Source organism: Hevea brasiliensis, chromosome 6 (genome assembly GCF_030052815.1).
Source record: "Hevea brasiliensis isolate MT/VB/25A 57/8 chromosome 6, ASM3005281v1, whole genome shotgun sequence".
NCBI lineage: Eukaryota > Viridiplantae > Streptophyta > Magnoliopsida > Malpighiales > Euphorbiaceae > Hevea > Hevea brasiliensis.
The window spans coordinates 18377183-18400332 of NC_079498.1; the positions used below are offsets into that span (position 1 = coordinate 18377183).

The 23150-nt window shown below is 32.0% G+C and overlaps 1 protein-coding gene and 2 pseudogenes across 1 annotated transcript; all 3 read left to right on the forward strand.

Moving 5' to 3' along the window:
- The first annotated feature begins 3879 nt into the window (after positions 1-3879).
- LOC110655701 (protein ACCELERATED CELL DEATH 6-like) lies at positions 3880-11288 on the forward strand (annotated as a pseudogene).
- A 6491-nt stretch (positions 11289-17779) lies between these two features.
- On the forward strand, positions 17780-19365 carry LOC131180963 (protein ACCELERATED CELL DEATH 6-like; annotated as a pseudogene).
- A 100-nt stretch (positions 19366-19465) lies between these two features.
- LOC131180597 (uncharacterized) lies at positions 19466-21491 on the forward strand. Its single transcript, XM_058147945.1, has 2 exons — positions 19466-19504; positions 20679-21491. Exons 1-2 carry the CDS (start codon positions 19466-19468, stop codon positions 21489-21491), a joined length of 852 nt encoding a protein of 283 aa, XP_058003928.1.
- The last annotated feature ends 1659 nt before the right edge of the window (positions 21492-23150 follow it).

Genomic DNA, 23150 nt, shown 5'->3' on the forward strand with positions numbered 1-23150 from the left:
TCTAGAAAGAACCTTGTTAGAGGACTTCCAAAGCTAAAATTTGAAAAAGAATTTCAATGCAAAGCTTGTGCACTTGGTAAGCATACAAAATCATCCTTTAAATCAAAAAATGTTGTAACTACGTCTAGACCATTGGAATTATTACATCTTGATCTTTTTGGTCCAATCACACCTAGAAGTCTAGGAGGCAAGGCATATGCATTTGTAATTGTTGATGATTTTTCAAGATTCATATGGACTTTCTTTCTTGCTCATAAAGATGAAACCTTTGATATATTTGAAGCTTTTTGCAAAAGAACTCAAAATGAAAAAGGGTATTGCATTACATCTTTGAGGAGTGATCATGGAAAAGAATTTGAAAATAATTTGTTTGAAAACTTCTGCTCTCAAAATGGTATTTATCATACATTTTTAGCTCCTAGAACTCCACAACAAAATGGAGTTGTTGAAAGGAAAAATAGATCTTTGCAAGAAATGGCAAGAACAATGCTGAATGAAAATAGTTTACCAAAATATTTTTGGCGGAAGTATAAATCTGACATGCTACATTTTAAACAGAGTTTCCATTAGAGCTATTTTAAAGAAAACTCCTTATGAACTTTGGAAAGGAAGAAAACCCAATATTGCATACTTTCATGTCTTTGGTTGCAAATGTTACATTTTGAATAACAAAGACAGCAATCTCAAGAAATTTGATGCTAAATCTTGTGAAGGAATATTTCTAGGCTACTCAACAAATAGCAAAGCATATAGGATTTTCAATAGAAAAACATTGACCATGGAAGAATCAATGCATATACTTTTTGATGATGCTAACACTTCCTTGCAAAGGAAAGATTCTTGTGATGATGAATTTGAGCAGGTTCTAAATTCAAAGAATTCAAATAATGATGAGCTTGAATCAAAAGAACCAGTGGAGGATGATCAAAATGATAAAGAAGAAGAACTCCCTTGCTCCACAAATATTGAAATTCAAGAAGACTCCCAACCAAATGTGGAAGAACTACAAATTGAGGAACCTCAACATCAAGATATTCCACAAGAATGGAGGTACCATAGAAATCATTCCAAAGATGACATTCTTGATAGTCCATCACAAAGAATGATGACAAGAGCTCAACTTAGAAGATATTTTGGTAATGTTGCTTTTGTTTCTCAATTTGAACCCAAAACATATGATGATGCTCAAAATGATGAAAATTGGCTTTTTGCTATGCAAGAGGAATTAAATCAGTTTGAAAGAAACAAAGTTTGGAAACTTGTTCCTAAACCTAAAAAGCACACTGTTATTGGAACTAAATGGGTATTTAGGAATAAGATGGATGAAAAAGGACATGTAGTTAGAAATAAAGCTAGACTAGTAGCTCAAGGATACAACCAAGAGGAAGGTATTGATTTTGATGAAACCTTTGCTCCGGTTGCTAGAATTGAAGCTATTAGAATGTTGTGTGCATTTGCTTGTTTTAAGAATTTCATGCTTTATCAAATGGATGTTAAAAGTGCATTTTTAAATGGATATATTGATTAAGAAGTTTATGTAGCTCAACCTCCTGGTTTTGAAGACCCTCACTTTCCAAATCATGTTTACAAGCTTACTAAAGCTCTCTATGGTTTAAAGCAAGCTCCTAGAGCATGGTATGAGAGACTTAGTAAATTCTTGCTTCAAAATGATTTTAAAAGAGGAAAAGTGGATACTACTCTTTTCATTAAGAAAATTGGAAAAGACATGCTTATTGTGCAAATTTATGTAGATGATATTATTTTTGGTGCTACTAACCATTCTCTTTGTAAGAAATTTTCCAACATGATGAAAAGTGAATTTGAAATGAGTATGATGGGTGAACTTACCTTCTTCCTTGGATTGCAAATTAAGCAAATGAAAGATGGAATTTTTATAAATCAGTCCAAGTACATAAAGGATATGCTAAAGAAGTTCAAAATGGAGGATATGAAAAGTGTTGGAACTCCCATGAGCTCAACAATTAAATTGGAGAAAGATGAAAAAGGTAAAGAGGTAGATAACAAATTTTATAGAGGTATGATTGGTTCTTTACTCTACTTAACAGCATCTAGACCAGATATTCATTTTAGTGTATGTTTATGTGCAAGATTTCAGTCATGTCCAAAAGAATCTCATTTTGTAGCAGTTAAGAGAATTTTAGAATACCTTATTGGCACTCACAATATTGGCTTGTGGTATCCAAAATGTGAATCATTTGATCTTATTGGTTATAGTGATTCAGATTTTGCTGATAGTAGATTAGACAGAAAAAGCACTTCTGGAACTTGTCAATTTTTAGGTCATGCATTAGTTTCATGGCACAGTAAAAAGCAAACCTCTGTTGCACTTTCTACTGCAGAAGCTGAATATATTGCAGCTGGAAGTTGTGTTGCACAGATTTTGTGGATGAAACAACAGCTTGAAGACTTTGAAATTAAATTTGATCACATTCCCATAAGATGTGACAATACTAGTGCTATAAACCTATCAAAAAATCCTGTTCAACACTCAAGAAGCAAGCATATTGAAATTAGACATCATTTTATTAGGGATCATGTTCAAAATGGTGATATTCAAATTGAATTTGTCCCTTCTGAAAAACAGCTTGCTGACATTTTCACAAAGCCACTTAGTGAGGAAATTTTTTGCAAAATAAGAAGAGAACTTGGTATGATTGATGGCTTTGATTAAGTTTTGATGTATTCTCATGTTTCCATATGAAAATGAAGTGATATATGTTGATTTGCAGTGTTGAAAATGCATTCTGATATTTTTGGTGCAATTTGAAAAATTCTGGATTATATCAGATATGAACAGTAATCTGCAGAATTTGCTCTCAGTGGCATACTAATCCGTTTGCTAATTTTCTTGTTTGCTAAACGCTTTACCACTGCTCCTACTTTTTCGTTGGCAAACTGGAAGTCAGGTCTGATTGCTCTAAAACTCTAAAATTATTTTTTTTCTCGAAGCGCCTATTCTGCATGTTTAAAGCCCATATGACTTAAATACCCCTCTACTTAAAGTATTGCATCATTAAGCATTTAAGGGCAAAATGGACTTTTTAACACTTTGATTTGCGCGGGATTTAATTTTTTCTTCTGAACCATCAGTCTTCTCGCCGTCTCTCCTCTGCTACACGCTACCTATTCCCTGCAAAACCTACAGTTGTGTCTTTTCAAGTTTTAAAATTCAAAACTCTTCTTTCCGTCGCCTCGTTTCCCAGAACCCGAACGGCTGCCTTTCTCTTTCCATTCACAAAACCATTTCGGTCGCACCCCTTCAAGCAATCGTTTTCCTTCATCATTTTTAAATACTTCCGAAACCTATTGTTAGTGAATCGATTAAATCGATTGTTTGCAGATAGAAAATTCCCAAAATTTTTCGTTTCCGTTATTTCTCTAATCTGCCGAAAGAAATCATTTGCTGTTGGTTATTTTTCTTTGTCGATTCGCACTTTCTGTTTCAGTATATTCCAGGTATAAAAACTAAAACTTTAATGGAATCATGCTTTACATTCTATCCATGCCTGTTTTATCTGCTTTCGTAATATGCTGATAATTTTTTTTTTCTGCTTGATTTGCTCTCGCCTGTTTGTTCTGTTTTAGCGCTCTGTTGTTAATTTTTTTTGGGCATTAACATTTCGTAAAATGTGGTATATAATAATAAATCGACTGCCATGGATTCGTAGGAACTCGAATATTTTTTTTGCTGTCTGTTCTAATTTTTTTTATTATTGCGCTCTGTTGTGAAAAATGGATGTTGATATGCTTAAATTGATTATATATATAAATATATATATATATTGGCTGCTCACATCACTGAATTTATAATCTCAGTTCTCTCTGTCATTTCGGCCTAATTTATTTCTAAGATTGGTTATGGCACGAGACAAAGGAAAAGGGAAAGCCAAAATCACCACATACTCATCATCAAACTCAACTGACGCAAGTATCCCTGCGTCACCACCTCCACAAAAGGATGCTCCTCTGGTAATTGGTAAACCAAAAGAAACAACCAAGAAAAGAACAAGCGAGCCAGTCCAAGAAAAGGGAACCAAAAAGAAAAAGATTTCAAAAGCTCCAGTTGTGCATATGGAGAGGGCTATTCATGAGCCAAGGTACATTCACTGGCCTGCTTTTGTTGAAATTTCCGTTCCTTTGCAATCTTTGTTTGAGTATCAAAAATGGGATAAACTGTGTTCTGATACTGAAGGAGTGTATGTGGACTTAGTGCAAGAATTCTATAAAAATTTGAGGGTTGATGATTCTGACAAAGATGAGTCTTTTAAGGTGAAAATGAAAGGGACAATTTATGAAGTGACAAAGAGCTAGATTAGCTAAAGCCCTAGGAATTCCAAACAGTGGGAACAAAATCTGCTCCCACAAAGATGTTTTTGCTGTTGGTGGATTTAACAAACGGGATTTTGAGGGTGAAGTGTTTAAAGGAGAAGTTAAGGATAAGACTAGCATTACCCATGCTCATCAACACATTAAAATTCTTCATAGTTTTATCATTTATGTGTTGAATCCTAGAACCGGCAGTCCCAACTATTTGAGTACCCTTGACCTCTGCATAATTTGGCATATAGTGAACCAAATTGAGTTTAATCTTGCTTATTTTATGCTGAAACAAATCATGAAATGGAAGCCACCCTATAAGCTATCCTATGCTCATCTTCTAAATGGTCTATTTAGAGACTTTGGGATATCTTTGGAAACTGAGAAACTTAGGACCAATATGATCCCAATCACTAGCTTGCAAAAAGATGATGATGGTAGAAAGCTTAGATTTGAGCAAGGTGCTAGCTCCAAAGATAGTGCAAGTGGTACTTTCAATGTTGAAGGTATTCTGGAGGAAGTAAATAACTTGAGAGAATTTGTTTAAATGGAACTTGGAGAGCTACAAAAATTTAGAAGTTTTCAAACTATTCTCATGAATGCTCTTGACTCTAAGGTTGATGGATCTTTGATGTTGATGTACAAGATTGTGGAAGAATTGTTTAAAATCAAAGTCCATTTGGGTATTTCAACCACTGAGGCTAGAGAAACCAGTAAGGTTGCTACTGGTTCTGTTCCTCTAGCCGAGAAAGTGAAAGAAAAGGAGAAAGAGAAAGAAACAGAAGAAGAAGAAGAAACAGAAGAGGAAGAGGAAGAAGAAACAGAAGAAGAAGAAGAAACAGAAGAGGAAGAGGAAGAAGAAACAGAAGAAGAGGAAGAGAAAGAAACTGAAGAAGAAGAAGAGAAAGAGGAAGAAAAGGAAGAAGAGGAAGAAGTCAAGCGAGAAAAGATGAAGATGAATCGATGATAAGAATGGTAATGGAGGCAAAGATGGTAGTGGGAAAGACATGAGTGACTCAGTGCCGGCGAACTGAGACACACCTCTCCTTTGCTCTGCAAAAGGAAAGGGCAAAACGACTCAACAAGAACAAAGACGCATAAGCGAAGAGGAAAGCGGTAAACCCATCGGCAAAAAGACTAAAGCGGCAAAAGTGCACGGTGAGTGCAGTACTCTTGAGTTAGCAGCTGGGCCTATTGTTCCTTTGACACCTGGAACTGAATTGGCTGCTGCAATTCTTTAAACTTTGAGTGACAAACCTATCAAGCCCAAAAAGCTGAAAATGGGTGCTCCAAAACCAATCAGAAGAAGTTCCAGGCTGAAAGGATGAACTGAATTTTAATTGAATTTTGTCTAACAGTCTGTCTGTTAGTTTGCTACTTAGTCTGCTACTTTTGGTTTTTCTGAACTTTAAATTAGTTTGCTATATCAGTTACTATTTTGACTGCTTATTCACTGCACTTAAACTGAATTTTGACTTATTCACACATGCATGATTTCTCCCATATTCTTTTGATGCTGACAAAAAGGGGGAGAAAAGTAATGAATGGTAATCTTGATACTTGATATAGTTTGTGATTACTCATGGTTGATATAGTTTGTGAATAGTATATTGTTGATATAACTTTATGGTGTGCATAGTGTTGATATTGCTTGTGAATGATATACAGTTTGTGATTAGTGTGTATATTGTGCATATTTAGTTAATATCTTTAGTCACACTTGACTCCTTAAGAAAATGCTTATGGATGTTTTATTGAAAGTATTAAGGGGGAGTTATTTGTGATTAATTGTTGATATAAGCACATACATAGGGGGAGTTATTCTCACATATACATCCATACACATACTCACACTTATTTACATTTACATGGTGATTCAATTGAGTTTTGTCATCATCAAAAAGGGGGAGATTGTTGACCCCACAAGTTCAAAGGAGCATAGATTTTGATGATACCAAAACTCAACTAGAATCAAACTAACATTGCTTTAAGTGTTGTGTATCTCAAAGAAAAAGGACAAAAGGATTTCATGATGGATTCGTGCTTATGAAGAAAGGATGACATTCTAAGGATAACACAAGACGAAGCAAAAGAGATAAAAGAAGAAAATGTTACCTTCCAAGGCTGTATTGGAAATCAGAATTGAAGGTACATATAGTATTAGAGTTAGTTTTACTTCTTAGGATTACTTGTGAAAAGAATTGAGGAGTAAAAGTCAATAATCCTTATTTTCAATCCCTCAAATGATTTTTTCTTTGAAACATCATTATTACTGGCCTAAAAAAAATGTTTAACTATGATTTGGTGTGAAGTTTTATAGTTTTGAAAGTTATGCAGAAAAGTTTTCCTGGTATGCTAACTGGTTTGCTACTTATTTTAGTATGCTAACTGGTTTGCTATTTTCTCAAGTACGCTAACTGTTTCAACTCTGCACAACATCGCAGAAAACGACAAAATAACGGCTATTTTCTTGAAATTCGTATCTGTAACGTTCAAATGAGTTACGCAGCGGTAAAAACGTTCCAAAGCTATAAATACACCTTCCTTTGGCCATTTTGCACTTAATGAAAGTCCCTCTACTGTTCAAAATCTTTAAAGCTTTCATTCAAAGTGCTCAAAGTGATTTATTGCTCATCATTGGCTTATTTACTCAACTCTTCTTTATAGTTTCTGTTGTAATTGAGTGAGAGTGAGTTTTTAAACACATTATTATCATTTGTGAGAGGTCTTTCAAGCACCTATTGAAGCTTGGTTGTGATAAGTGTTTGGGATAACACTTGGTAGAAGTGTGAAGCTACTTGTAAAAGCTTTGTTGAGAAGATTTGTAAAGGGCTTTGTCTCTTGCCTTGAAAAGAGAAGAATAGTGGAGTGAAGACTCAAAGTGGGATCTTTGAGAGAGTGGATGTAGGCTAGTTAAAGCCGAACCACTATAAAAATTCCAGTGTTCATTTTCTCAACCCTTGCTCTTTACATTTTTGCAATTTAGCTTTATAAATGATATGCTTTTGCTGATATGAAAATTGATATCATATCTTTGTTGATCTTGCCGCTATCCGAGAAAAATAGTTTCTTGCAAAATCTGCGATATCCGATATATTACGTTGGTTATCTGTTGTCTTTGTCGGATAGGATATCGGTATCTTGCTATAGTTCTTTGTGATAAAAGCGTATTCGGTTCTTGATATATTTCTTGAATGCTTATATAGTCTGTTATATCGATTATCTTGATTGCATCTGACTTAACCTTGAGTCAACTTGTCAATAGAGCTATATTGTTCATTTTTCACATTAGTTAATTTAGTTGAACCTAGCTGCAATTTTCAAAGGTTTTGAGCAAGAACCGAAAATTGTTTTTAAAGTCCAATTCACCCCTCTCTTGGACATATTTTGGGACATCAATAATTAATGTTATGCTAAATCAACATGTAAAATAATTCACACCATGTCAGTTACCATGCAAGTCAACAATAACATATTAAAAAAAATATTTTTATCTCATCAAGCGGCACATCAACTCCCTCAATTCCTCATCTTTGACCAAACCATAATAAATATTAATCTTCCAAATCAGGTCAAAATTAACCAAAAAAAAAAAAAACTATAATTACAAAAACGCGCAAGGTTTGGATTGTTCAATTTAAACTAAAAAACAAATATATGACTAAACTATCCAAGACTTCACTTATTTATTGGTTGTCCAATTTAGACTCTGAAACAAAACCTTTGTACTTTCCAGGGAAATAATTGTTGTCGCAGGGAATGGAGAAAGCTGGGAGCAGAGAAGCAGGCGGCTTCAAACATTAACGCATAAAGGACTGGGCAAGTCCCGACAGCCTTCTAGGATAGATTACGTTATGGATCCTGCCCTGCGTGAAGCTGCAAGGGAAGCCAATGCTGACAATTTCATTGATTCTATGGAACGAATTTCAGCAGAGGAAAAAGTATCCGCGCGAGTCAACCATCTTCAATCAACAAGACCCGTCAGGAAATTATTTGCTTCATATGGCCACAAGTTCAGGGAATTAAGAGATTGCCCAACTCATTGCTTATCGCTTTCCTTCGCTTATTTCGAAGAGGAATATCAAAGGCGATATTGCTCTGCACATTGCTGCTAGAGGTGGAATGCTTAATACTATTCAAACTCTTGTTTGTTGTGGAAAAGATTTCCCTGGCACAGATACTACTTCAGCTTCGTCTTCTTTCACTTCTGAAAATGATTTGGCAAAAAGTACTGGTGATGACAGATTATTAAGGATAAAAAATGTGCACGGAAACACTACTTTGCATGAGGCTGTGATGAATCGCCGTCATGATGTGGCTCTCAATTCCCGATTTCTGCAGATGAAGAAGTGTGGTATTATCAGAACAAGGAAGGCTGGTCTCCGCTTTATATGTCTGTCAAAATGGGTGATCTGCACATTTTTCGATTACCGTTGAAAGCTCCATTAATTCGTTCTGATTCACATAAAAAGCTAAAGGAAACCCCCCAGCTCATGCTGGCAGAAAAGGTACGTACTTGTTGTGTCTGTCAATCCTCTTTAATTCACACTATAAATCCACTTAATACTCCTCTTTCAAATTTCAGATTTGTTAGAAGAGATGGCTAAGGAAAATCCTGAACTTGTGCAATTAAAAGATGGGAACGGAAGAACTGTGCTTCATTGGGCAGCAGATAGAGGTAATGTTTATGAAGTTCGGTTCCTCCCAAGCAAGTTTAGTGGTGGCCTGTTTGAAATGGATAATAAGGGGTCCTTTCCTATTCACATTGCAAGCGAGAGAGGGCGTGTTGAGGTTATAAAGGAGTTGCTTGGGGCAGTGGCCCCATCAAACAGATTTGCTCAATATAGAAGGTCAGAATATTCTTCATGTTGCTGCTGAGAGGGGAAAAGATAACGTGGTGAGATACATATCGGGAACTCCTACACTCGAGAAGCTTTTGAACGAGAAAGACGGATAAATTTTGACAATTGTCCTGAATTTATGTAGTTGTAATATTATAGTTTTTCAATTTAAAAATGTAACATAAAACCCTATTAACTTTTAAATTATGCACAGTAAAATCTCTTTAATATCTAATTACAAATTTTTTAGTTAGACGCTGACCTAAATAGTTTCAATATGGATTTTAATTAGTATTTCTTTTTTCTCTTTCAATCCATGTGTAAATTGAATCATTATTCTCTTTATGGACATAATAATTTTTTTATGCATAAAGAAAATAATTTTACACTTTGCATAAGAGAAGAGAGATAAATATTAACTAAGCGCTATGCGGGAGCTATTCATATCAGTTTCTAACTAAAAAATCAGTAATTGAAAGTCAGAGGGATTTTACTGTGTAAAATTTGAAAGTTTAGGGAGTTTTATGTTACATTTTGAAATTAAAGGACTGTAGTATTACAACTATATAAGTTCAGGGACAATTATTAAAATTTATCAAGAGAAAGACAGGAATGGAAACACTCCATTACATTTGGTAGTAATGAATTCTCATCTAGCAGTGGTGCTTACTTTAACATGGAAAAATAACATAAACGTAAAGATGCTCAACAATGAAAGCAAATCGGTTTATGATGTGAGTCCGAAGTTATCCGGCGGTCTTGATAGAGCTAAAAACGTATGAACTCTCTCTCTCTCTCTCTCTCTCTCTCTATTCTTACCCTACACATATAATCAAAATATAAATATATAAATTAAATATGTTAAATTTATATATTTAATAAATGAATCCCATTATATATTTTAATTTTAGATTTATTGTGAACTCTGTTTAAGAAAAATTCTAATTATATTTATTCATTTTCTAAATAACTTTTATACCATATATACATCTTCATCTCTATACACTTTTCATTATATATAAGAGTTAGTTATTTTGACTGCATAGTGTACGGATTATTTATTTTTTATTTTAATAATAAAAATTAATATGTATATATTTTATATTTTCATAATCATATTAGTGATAATATTTTTAATTAATTATAATTTTATTTCAAATAATAATTAATAAATAAGTTGATTAGTAAGATATTTTTTTAAAATTAATTAACATATGCCAATAAAATGATAAATAAAATAGAAAAAAATACATATGTAATGTGACAATTTTTAAAATTCTTATACTTTAAATTTAAAAAATGTTTTAAAAATAAATTTTTAAATTTTATAAATAATTATTTAAATATATAAAATTTTTATAAAATAATTTACCATTTTTCTAATTTAATCAAAAAATTAATTAAAAATATTAATTTTAAAAATATATAACATAACGAACGATGTTTTATAATGTCTGAAATTGTAAATTTAGAAATTCTAAAATTTTTAGAAAGTAGTAAATAGAATTTTAGATCATTATTATTTTTATATTTGAGATAAAGTTTTAATAATTAAAATTTAAAAATATTTAAATAAAAGATAATGTTTAATATGATAAATTAATTTTTATATAAAAAACATTAGAAAAAAAAGCGTCACATATCAATTTTTTAAGTAGCACACCCTTGCAAAGTTATTTTTAATGCTTAACTTTAATATATTACAAAGTTATTTTTAAGACTTTATATATATATATATATATATAGATATCCTATCCGTTTAGTTGCTTTACATTATATATGCATGTGTTTGAATTATTAGAGGACAAACCCAAAAATTAAATCCATTATACCCAATACAACAGAAAAAATTATTGGTTAGTGTTAAGATTTGATCAAATTTAAGCCATTATCTCCTACAAATTAGAAAGTAATTGGCTACTAGAAGGATTTTATCTTCTATTTGGCGTGCAGGTTTTGGCAAGAGGTGCTTTGTCGTCTGCTGGTGCTCTCCCAAATTTTGATCTAAATTTTAACGAGCAAAAGGGGAAAATTACCAAAAGGAGATATTCACTTGAAGTTGAACGGATCAATTACTTTGCTAGCACCGTATTGCTTCTGGCACAATGACCTTCAATGCTGCAGTCGCATGCCTGGCGGATTCAATAGCTCTAACAATTCAGACGAAGGAATGGCAACTATTTTAAATAAGCCTATGTTTCAATTGTTTGTGATGTGCAACGCCGCTGCTTTTTATTGTTCCATCATCAGCATTTTCTTCATCCTCGTTGGTATATTGTTAATTGATGTTTATTTTGCGGTAAATTTCTATGTCTTTTCATTGTCTCTATTAGTCTTTGCTCTTGGGATGATGTCCCTCTCATTCATGGCTGCAATACAAGTCGGAGTAAGCCAAGTTTAATGGCTAAGCTCCTATGCTTTCATCATGGGAATCCTCTCTCTTATCATTCCATTGCTGCTGATGATAATATTTTTATTACCATTTTCACGGAGTAAGTCGCATTTTATGCGATATATCAGCTACTACCTCAGTCATGCAGCCATTCTGCTAGTGAAAATTTCCTCTCGATATGGAAGAACAGAAGAATCTGAGATCAAAGATTTGAAAAAACAAGAAGGGTCACAACAATCAGGAAAAGATGAACATCAACGGTCACTGCCTTGAAGAGAAAACAAGCAAGAAGAATTGCAACAGTTATAAGAGAAGATGGACATACAGAGAAAGAGTAGTCGCTTAATTTTACCCATTGCATTCAAGGTCACTAGACTTATCACTCATTTTAAGAAGCGGTTAATTTCAATTTATAAGTTAAAAGTTAGTTATTACAACGCGCTTGGAACAATCTATATGAGAACAAAGGTGATAAGTGTAATGTTTTACCCTCTTATTTGTCATGGAACAACAATCTATGTGCTATACATATGGTCATTTTGCTTATTCAATATGAAATTTCATTTTCTTTGCAATTGATTTTTTATTTATAGCATGCATTCAAATATATATTGGAATTGGACTGAAATGTGTTTGCACAGATTTGCAACAGGGGTTATATATATATATATATATAAGAGATACTCCAACATACCTGTTCAACCAAACTTACATCCCCAAAACGTTTTTGAGTCCATATTTTTGCGTCTAGGTCTAGAAAATCTCCAAATGAAAATCTGTCAAATTTCTGTTCACTGCTTGCCAAATTGAATATTAATAAAAATATGCATTATAACGAGGACACCTCTTTTTTGGGAAGGATCACAACTGGAGAGCTTCTTGGAATGTCAGATAAATAACACCTTTGAATAGTAGTAGCACCCCACCTTAGAGGCTTTGAGCTTCAAATTTTAGCAAGCTCTGTATCTGTTCTTTAACATTTTAATGTTATCCTTGTGCCTAATCCCACTTCGTTTAAAAAATCAGATTATGTTCTATCAAAACAATTAATGCACTCCACTAATTCCTCAACAATTTGTATTATTCCCCATTAATTTAGAATGAGATGTTTCGTGTGTTATATGTAACCTTCACTTGAGTTAACTTCTGAGTGGAATTAAACTCAATCCATTTTTTCAATATGGTATCTTTTTACCTTAGCTAACTTTTGTAATTACAAATCAAACAAAACATAATGTCTTAATTTAATAATGAAATTATTAAATTCTCAACCTTACAAACATGCACTGCATTCTAAACACTAAAAAAATATAAGAATTTTTTTTTTTAATTGAAGAGCAAATAACAATTCACATAAATAACCCACTTTGTTCACACATGTTCATTTTTAAACTTTGACCTCTTATTTTATAAAATAATTATAAATTATTATATTTTTATATATTAAAGGACTCAAACAATTGAATCCACTTAAATAAAAAGTTTTGAATTGCATTAAATAAAAATGGTTTATCCATAATCAGGCCATAAAATTAAATAAAAAGTAAGAGATAGAGAGTTATGCATAATCTTTTGAATATAATTTGGGCTATAACTTCTATAAAATTTAAAATTTCAACCCATTAATAAAAAAGGAGAAGAAAAGTCCAAATATATAAGTCAAAATCCAAACTGGGGAAACCAGCAAGCTAATGGTTGGCACATGATATGCCCTTTCTACAAGCTAGCTGTGCAAGTGATTAAGCAGAACAAACATTTGTTCATTGGAATACCCTAACGTGGATGCACTGAACGGAAGGCAATAATAATTATATTGCGTCACTCTTGGGCCTAATTTTAAAAACATATACAAAAAAGTCTTATCTTGCGGCATGGTGTGCAGAAAAGCAAGCAAGTGCTCAATCTCCGATAGCAAGCCTTGCAGATGGGAAATTGAATCAGTTGTGAGATCTGTATGTCCATGCTCCAGTACAATCTTGAATATGAAGTGCAGATTGGGACAAGAACGGCATCAAAAGCAGTGACAAAATACAAACAGAATTTCAAAAAAATTCAACATTTTACTATTCGTTGATGTTAAATAAACTTTAAAATATTCAAATCCACTGTCGCCACTTGCAGAAAAGCCAAGCCCAAACCCATCATCACCTCCACACAGGCACACACCACACTCGCACACACACTTTCCTTTTGCTGAAAAACCCATTACTTTCTTCAACAAACCATTTCTATGACACAAACCCACCACCCCTTTCAACCTTGCTTCCTGTCTCCACTCAAAACCACAGCCTCCTCCGAATGCACCCACTCAAAACGCCCAAGTCTTACTATTATTGCCTCTTCTTCCCCCACCAACCTACTCTGTGGCCGGAAGCTACGCGTTGCCGTCGTTGGAGGCGGCCCAGCTGGCTCCTCTGCTGCGGAAGCCCTCGCCTCTGGTGGAATCGAAACTTTCCTCTTCGAGCGCAGCACTTCCACAGCCAAGCCCTGTGGCGGAGCCATTCCGCTCTGCATGCTCGACGAATTCTCCATCCCTCTCTACCTCATCGACCGTCATGTCACTCGCATGAAAATCATTTCCCCTTCTAATCTCACTGTTGATTTTGGCTCCAAAACCCTCAAACCTCACGAGTCCATCCCCATGACCCGCCGTGAAGTACTGGACTCCTTCCTCCGCTCTCGTGCCCAATCCAGTGGCGCTCATTTGATTCCCGCCCTCGTCACGCATCTCGAGGTCCCTTCCTCATCAACCGAGCCTTACATCATCCACCGTACGAGCAACAACACCAAACGCACCCTAGATAATAAACTCCACCCTACCAAAACTCGCCCAAATCCATTCAAAAAATATCCAAACTCATCCATCAGAGTTTGCGCTCAAATCCATTTAAAAAATATCTAAACTCATTCCATTAGAGTTTGAGCGATTCATATAAACCAGCATGGATAACATCCTAACAACAAAGTAATAATATTTTTAATTTATTCAAAATTTAACTCATTTTTAATTAAATGTCATTCTATAATATGCCCTTGTTCTAAAACACAAGTTACTTTACATCTATCATCCTAAAAAATTCATTTAATTAATAAAAAAATAAAAAAAATAAGTATATGGAGAAAGATAAAAAGGAAGATGTGTTTCTTCTCCACCTTCTGCTGCTAGTGGAGATGGTGGACAATGCCGGCGAAGGGGAAGGAGGCAGTGAGGTGGAGAGGGAAGGGAAGAAGAAAGAAAGATGGTCAATTATTAGTTAGAAAATTCTAATTTTTAAAGGCAGAGCTTTTGCGAGTTAACTTATCCGTCACAAATTTTTGACGAAAAATATAAATTCGTCACAAAATTTGCAACAATATATTATGCTATCACAAATTTGCGATAGATATATTAATTCATCAAAAATTTATAACAGATGAGTTGATGCATCACAAATTTATGATGAAATAATATATTCCATCACAAACTTTATGATGAAATAATGTATTTTGTCACAAACTTTGTAATAAAAATACACTCCGTCACAATATTTTTTACAATAATATTTTTTCGACACATATTAGTGATGGATAAATCCATTTGTCACAAATTTGTAATAGCGTAGAGACGGAATATTTCATCTGTTAATAATTAAAATATTAAAAAAATAAATAAAAAATTTGTGACTGATATTCCATCACAGATCCGTAATATGTCAAAAATCAATATCTAATTTGTGACAAAATCATTTAGTCACAAAAAATCCGTCACAAAATACTATTTTTCTTGTAAATCAATTGAGCTTTTTATATTAATTTTTTTACTATTTCTTTTAATAAAATATTAAATAAAAAAAACAGTAATTATATGTACAAGTACACTTTAATCATTTATCATCATAGGATTTTCGTAAAATTTATCATAACTAATTATTAAAATAAAATTATACTATATATAACAATTGTATGATACTTAGTGCTTAATGTTGCTGAAATTGATTTTTTTTTATATCTAGTTATTCTTTTATTTTCTTTTTTTTCTTACTAATAGACACAAAAAAAAAAGTAGATATCACTTCTTGCGTAGAATAATGTAAATCTGATTTTAAATATAGGATAATGAAAAAAAAAATTTGATAGCTAGGTGAGCAATAAAAAAAAATATAAAAGTCAAAATAAATATATTAAATCGAAGAAAATTAAAAGTTAGAAAAGTATGTAGTGGGCCATCCCATGACAAAATAAATAAATAAATAAATGGTAGCTAGGTGAGCAATAAGAAAAAATTATGGGCCACCCCATGACAGAATTAAAACGAACATCTTTCCCTTAATGAAATGAAATTGTTGGGATCGATAATTAGTCTTTCTTCTTCAATATTTATGTCAAAAAATATATATATATATATATATAAGAAAGCCAAGTTTTTTCTTTATAATTTGCCTTAGTCTTTATCTATTTCTTTGACTCATGGCAATAAACTACTCAAATCTAACTACCCAAGTCATGTCTTTTTACTTATTGAAAGTTGTGACTGTTTCACATAAAATAATATATATATATTTAATAGAAATTATTTTTTTAGAAAATCTTTTTTATAAAAATATTTTTTTTATTATTTAATTATAATATTAAACTAATCATTTATGTTTATATTATATATATATATAAGTATTTTTTATATTTTAATAAAATTATCAAAATTTAAAAAATGACTTAATTTAATAAGTTATTTTTCTTTTAAAATGATTTTATTTTTTCTTTCATAGAAAAATATTTTTCATTGATAAATTTTTTTATTGCCTCGAATGATAAAAAATATAAAATAAATATTTTTTTGGAAATATTTTTTATAAAATAAATAAAATTTTAAATTTAAAAATAAATGATTGGTGAAATTTATTTTGATTTTTTTATCTAAATTTAATGTATTATTAATTTAAAATACAATCATATAAAATTTATATATTTAATAGATAAATTCTATGGTAAACATTGCGCCTGATTGTAAGAATTTTTCGAGTCATTCTACCTTGACTTAACTGCTCAAACCAACCACCCAAGTAAAGCCTACCCAAGTGGAGTCTATCCAAGTGCTATTCTGGGAAGCTTTCTGTAGTTTAAGTCCAGGAAGAAAATAAAGAGTTAGAAAAGTATGCAGTGGGTCATCCCATGACAAAATAAGTAAATAAATGGTAGCTAGGTGAGCAATAAAAAAAATATTAAAGTCAAAATAAATATATTAAATAGAAGAAAATAAAGAGTTAGAAGTATATGGTAGGCCATCCCAAGATAAAATAAATAAATAAATGGTAGCAAGATGAGCAATAAAAAAAATATTACAGTCAAAATAAATATATTAAGCTGAAGAAAATAAAAAGTATGAAGTGGGCCACCGTATGACAGAATTAAAATGAAGATCTTTCCCTTAATGAAATGAAATTGTTGGGATCGATAATTAGTCTTTCTTCTTTCATATATACGAAGGAAAGCTAAGTTTTTCTTTACAATTTGCCTAGTCTTTCTGTATATTTCTTTGACTCATGGCAATAAACTACTCAAATCTAACTACCCAAGCCATGTCTTTTTTTACTTGTTGAAGGGTTGGTCTATTTCACAGAAAATTATTTATACATATATAATAATTTTAATAAAAATTATTTTTTACAAAAATATTTTTTTATTATTTAATTATAATATTAAAGAAATAATATGTATTTAAATTATATATATATAAATATTTTTTATATTTTAATAAAATTATCAAAATTTAAAAAATAATTTAATTTAGTAAGTCATTTTTTCTATAAAATAATTTGATTTTACCCTTCATCAGAACAATATTTATCGTTAAAAAATTTTTTAATTATCTTGAATAATAAAAAATATGAAAAAATATTTTCTTAGAAATATTTTTTACAAAGTAAATAAAATTTTAAATTTAACAATAAATAATTAATGAAATTTATTCGAATTTCTCTTACATTTATCGTACTATATTATAAATTTAAAATATAATTATATAATATTTATATATTTAATAAATAAATTTTATAATATATAATGTGCCGTGAATACGGATTCTAAGTAAGAATTTTCCAAGTCATTCTATATAGACTCACTGCTCAAACCAACAACCCTAGTAAAGCCTACCCATATAGACGGTACACGCACTACTCAAACCTAACAAAAGCCTACCCAAGTGGAGTCTATCCAAGTGCTATTTCTAGGACGCTTTCTGTAGTTCAAGTCCAGGAAGAGGTTCACCGATGGCAGGCTCGATGGATCTGAAAATAAGCGTCCTCGCTGAGGACGGAGAAAGCTGGGAGCAGAGAAGCAAGCGGTTTCAAACATTAATGAATGAAGGACTGGAAACTTCCACACAGCCTAATAGGACGGATTACATTATGGATCCTGCCCTGCTTGAAGCTGCAGTTGAAGCCAATGCTGACAAGTTCATTGATGCTGTGGAACGAATTTCAGCAGAGAAAAAGGTATCCCTGCCCACCATCTTCAATCAACTAGACCCGTCAGGAAATTCTTTGCTTCATATTGCCACAAGTTCAAGGAATGAAGAGATTGCCCAACTCATTGCGTATCACTTTCCTTCGCATATTTCGAAGAGGAATATCAAAGGCGATACTGCTCTGCACATTGCTGCTAGAGGTGCTTAATACTATTGAAATTCTTGTTTGCCGTGGAAAAGATTTCCCTGGCACAGATACTACTTCAGCTTCCTCTTCTTTCACTTCTGCAAATGATTTCGCAGAAAGTACAGGTGATGATAGATTATTAAGGATAAAAAATGTGCACGGAAACACTGCTTTGCATGAGGGTGTGATGAATCGCCACCTTGATGTGGCTCAATTCCTGATTTCTGCAGATGAAGAAGTGTGGTATTATCAGAACAAGGAAGGTTGGTCTCCGCTCTATATGGCAGTCAAAATAGGTGATTTTGACATTTTTCAATTACTGTTGAAAACTCCATTAAGCCATTCTGATTCACACAAGAAGCTTGGAGGAACCCCCCAGCTCATGCTACTGTTATTGAAGACAAAATAGGTACCTACTTGCGTCTGTCAATCTTCTTTAATTCACGCTATAATTCCATTTAATAGTCCTTCAAATTTCAGATATGTTAAAGGAGATGGCTGAGGTGAATCCTGAACTTGTCCAATTAAAAGATGGAAGAGGACGAACTGTGCTTCATTGGGCGGCACACAGAGGCAACGTTGATGCAGTTCGGTTCCTCTCAAGCAAATTTAGTGGTGGCCTGTTTGAAATGGACAATAAGGGGTTCTTTCCTATTCACATTGCAAGCGAGGAAGGGCGTGTTGAGGTAATAAAGGAGTTGCTTGAGCAGTGGCCCCATCAAAGAGAGTTGCTTAACAGAGAAGGTCAGAATATTCTTCATGTTGCTGCTAAGAGTGGAAAAGATAACGTGGTGAGATTCATTTCGGAAACTCCTACACTGGAGAAGCTTTTGAATGAGAAAGACAGAAATGGAAACACTCCTTTACATTTGGCAGCAATGAACTCTCATCCAGCAGTTGTGCTTACTTTAACATGGCAAAAGAAAATAAACATAAAGCTTCTCAACAATGAAAGCAAATCGGCTTTTGATGTAAGTCCCAAGCTCACCGGCAGTCGGAGGAGAGCTGAATACGTATGAACTCTATATACACCCCTACCTATATTATTTATTTATTTATTTGATTTATCATTTAATTAGAGATATGTGATGGAAAAAAATATATAAAGTGAGAGTGAATTTATATATTAACCTATTAAAATTAACGTCATCCAACCTTCGTTTAATTTTACAAATTTGCTCAAACTTCTAATTTTAACAATATATCTTATCTTGGTTTTCCAATTTGGTTTTTATCTTATTTTGGTCAATCAAAATTAATCAAGAATGCAACAGAAGATAATATTATCACTCATTTGGATGAAAGTAATTTAATTAAGATATGGGAAAGATCTTACAACTGTTATCTGTCTTATAAAACTGTAAGCAAATTATAAAATCTAGATAGATGATCAAAATTAAAATATTAAAAAAATTTTTAAAAAAAATCAAATGTTTAGAATTCTTAAAGCCATTAAGCCCATTAGAATTAGAATAAAGATCATTTGCCCATCATAGATACTATAGTAAAGTGATGTTGCCATTGGACTAATAGCAATTTTTTTTTTCTTAATATAGTTAAATACACGTATAAATAATTCAATGATATGATATGCGCTTTGATAAAATCATAGTGATTTTACTAAAATATGCTAATTCATATGCAGTAATTTTTTAATAGCATCAGGTATAATTTTAGAGTAACAATTGATATAACCTTGTAATAGATATAATTCTATATCTGAATCTGATATAAATTTTTAATAGCATTTGATATAATTGTATCATTATATTATTTTTTAAATTGATTAACATGTTATGTAGTATTTTTTTAATAGCAGTTCATATAATTTAGTAACAGCAATAGATATAAATTTATAGTAGCAACTGGTATAAGTTATATCATGTGGTGATTTAGTAACTAATATAATTTTGTATCTTATATAATTCTTTAATAGTATGATATAATATTTTTAGCTAATTATATTAAATACATATATAATTTTGTATTTGATATAATGTTTTAATAACACCTGAAACAGTTTTGTAATAGCTGCATATATAATTTTATATTTGATATAATTTTTTTTATAATAGCTCGTATAATTTTTTTAGGTTGACTAATATAATACACAGTGATTTTTTAAAAGTAGTTTATATAATTTTGTATTTAATATAATTTTTTAAAATTAGCTAATATAATTTTTATTATTATCTAATATAATTTTATATTTTGTAAAAGATATAAAAATATATGTTATATAATTTTAAATTTTAAAATAAATAAATCAATAAATTATTTCCTTAACATGACACATGCATGGTGATTTTGGGAGGATACTTATTAATCTAAGTGTCACGCTTTTATAAGTAACTTTTTGTTAGCAATTATATAATGATTCTTATTAAACTAAATTTCACACTTTTATAAGTTATTTTTTGGCCACATGGCGATTTATGATAGCCACCTGAAGGATTTTATCATCTATTTGCTTTGCAGGTTTTGACAAATGGTGCTTTGCTTTCTGCTGGTGCTCGCCCAAATTTTGATCTAAATTTTAACGAGCGAAATTCCAACAAGAGATATTCAATTAGAGTTGAAAAGATTAAAGAGTTGGTTGGCATTGTATTACTGCTGGAAACGCTTGTGGCCACCGTCACCTTTACTGCTGTATTCTCCATCCCTGGTGGATATAATAGCCCTAACAATCCAGACAAAGGAATGGCAACTATTTTAAATAAGCCTATGTTTCAATTCTCTGTGATGTGCAACGCTACTGCTTTTTATAGTTCCATCATCAGTATTTTCTTCATCCTGGTTGGTATAATGTTAGTTGATGTCTATTTTGCGGTATATTTCTATTTCCTTTCCCTATATCTATTATGCTTTGCTCTTGCGATGATGTCCCTGGCATTCATGGCTGCAATACAAGCAGGACTAAGCCAAGTTTCTTGGCTAGCCTCCTATGCTCTCATCATGGGAATCATCTCTCTTATCATTCCATTGTCGATAATCACAATAATTTCATTACCATTTTCATGCAATAAGCCGCATTTTATGCGATATATCATCTACTACCTCAGTCGTGCAGCTGTTCCACTAGTAAAAAATTCCTCACTACTTGGAAGAGCAGAAGAATCTGAGATCAAAGATTTGAAAGAACCAGAAGGGTCACAACAATTGGGAAAAGATGAACAACAACGGTCTCTGCCTCAAAGAGAAAGTAAGCAAGAAGAATTGCAAGAGTTAAGAGACGATGGGCATACAACGATATCTTCAGAAAATGGAGAGCAAGAAAGAGTAGTTGCTTAATTTTACCCATTGCTTTTAAGGTCACTAGATTTATCATTCATTTTAAGAAGTGGTTAATTTCAATTTATAAGTTACTTATTAGAATGCGTTTGGAACAATCTATATGAGAACAAAGCTGATAAGTGTTTTTTTTTTTTTTTTTTTACCATCTTTTTTTACATGGAATAACAATCTCTATGCTATATATATGGTCATTTTGCTTATGTAACAAATTCCATTTTCTTTGCAATTGTATTTTTATTCATAGCATGCATTCAAATATATAGGATTAAAATGTGTTTGTTCATTTTTATTAAACACAAACTTGCAACAGGGATCATATGATTTAAAGAATTATTTTCGCTCAAGTACTCTTAACTAGGGATGATCTTTAGAGATGTTTTAAACACTAAGCTAGACTCAGAACAGAAATGGAGTTCAATATAAATGCTTTAGATTCAACCAAACTTGCATCCCCAAAAGGTTTGAGTCCATAAGTTTGGCTTCTAATTATAAGGTCTAGAAAAACTCCAAATGAATATACTTATACAAGAGCTACCTGTCAAATTTCTGTTCACTACCTGCCAAATTTGAACATTAATAAAGGCATGCATTATAATCAGGACACCTCTTTTTTGGGAAGGTTCACAGTTGGAGAGCCTCTTGGAACATCCCATGTATAATACATTTGAATAGTAGCAGCACCCCACCTTAGAGGCTTTGAGCTTCAAATTCTAGCAAGCAAGCTCTGTCTCTGTTCTTTAATATATATATATAAAAGGATCGTGCTTAATTATGGGTAGTAGCCTAATCCCACTTCGTTTAAGAATTAAGATTATGTTCTATCCAAACAATTAATGTACTCCAATAATTCTTGGACAATTGCATACCAAAATCAAATGAAACATCATTTAGTTGCAGACATAATGTCTTAATATTTAATAATCAAATAATAAAATTATTAAAATTCCATCCTTACAAACATGCACTGCATTCTAAACACTAAAAAGATCTAAGAAATATTTTTTTACAGTGAAGAGCAAGTAACAATTCACATAAATAATTCACTTTGTTCACACATTCATCCTTAAACTTTAACCTTTTAATGTATAAATTATAAAATTATTGTATTTTTGTATATTAAGGGACTCATATAATTGAATCCACTCAAATAAAAAGTTTTGAATTACACTATATAAAAATGATTTATCCATAATTAGGCTCAAAATATTAAAAAATAATAGAAAGTAAGAGAAAGAGACACGTGCCTTGGCTATAACTTCTATTAAAAAAATAAAATAAAATTTCAACCCATTAATAAAAAGGAAAAAAAAATGCAGAAGTCAAAAACCAAATGGGGAAAATGACAAGCTACTGGTTGGTATCTGATATTCCCTAGCTGTTCAAGTAATTAAGCAAAACAAACTTTTGCTCATTGGAATACTGCTGTGGATGCAATGAACAGAAGGCAATGATAATCACACTACTTCACTCCTGGGTCTAATTTTAAAAACATAGACTAGAGTCTTATCTTGCGGCATGGTGTGCAGAGAAGCAAATGCTCAACTGATGTGTTGCAATCTCAACATCCCATTTTTGTGTCAGATTAAAGAGAGAACTAGTATTTCAAACTCTGATAGCAAGCCTTGAAGATAGGAAATAGAATCAGTTGCGAGATCT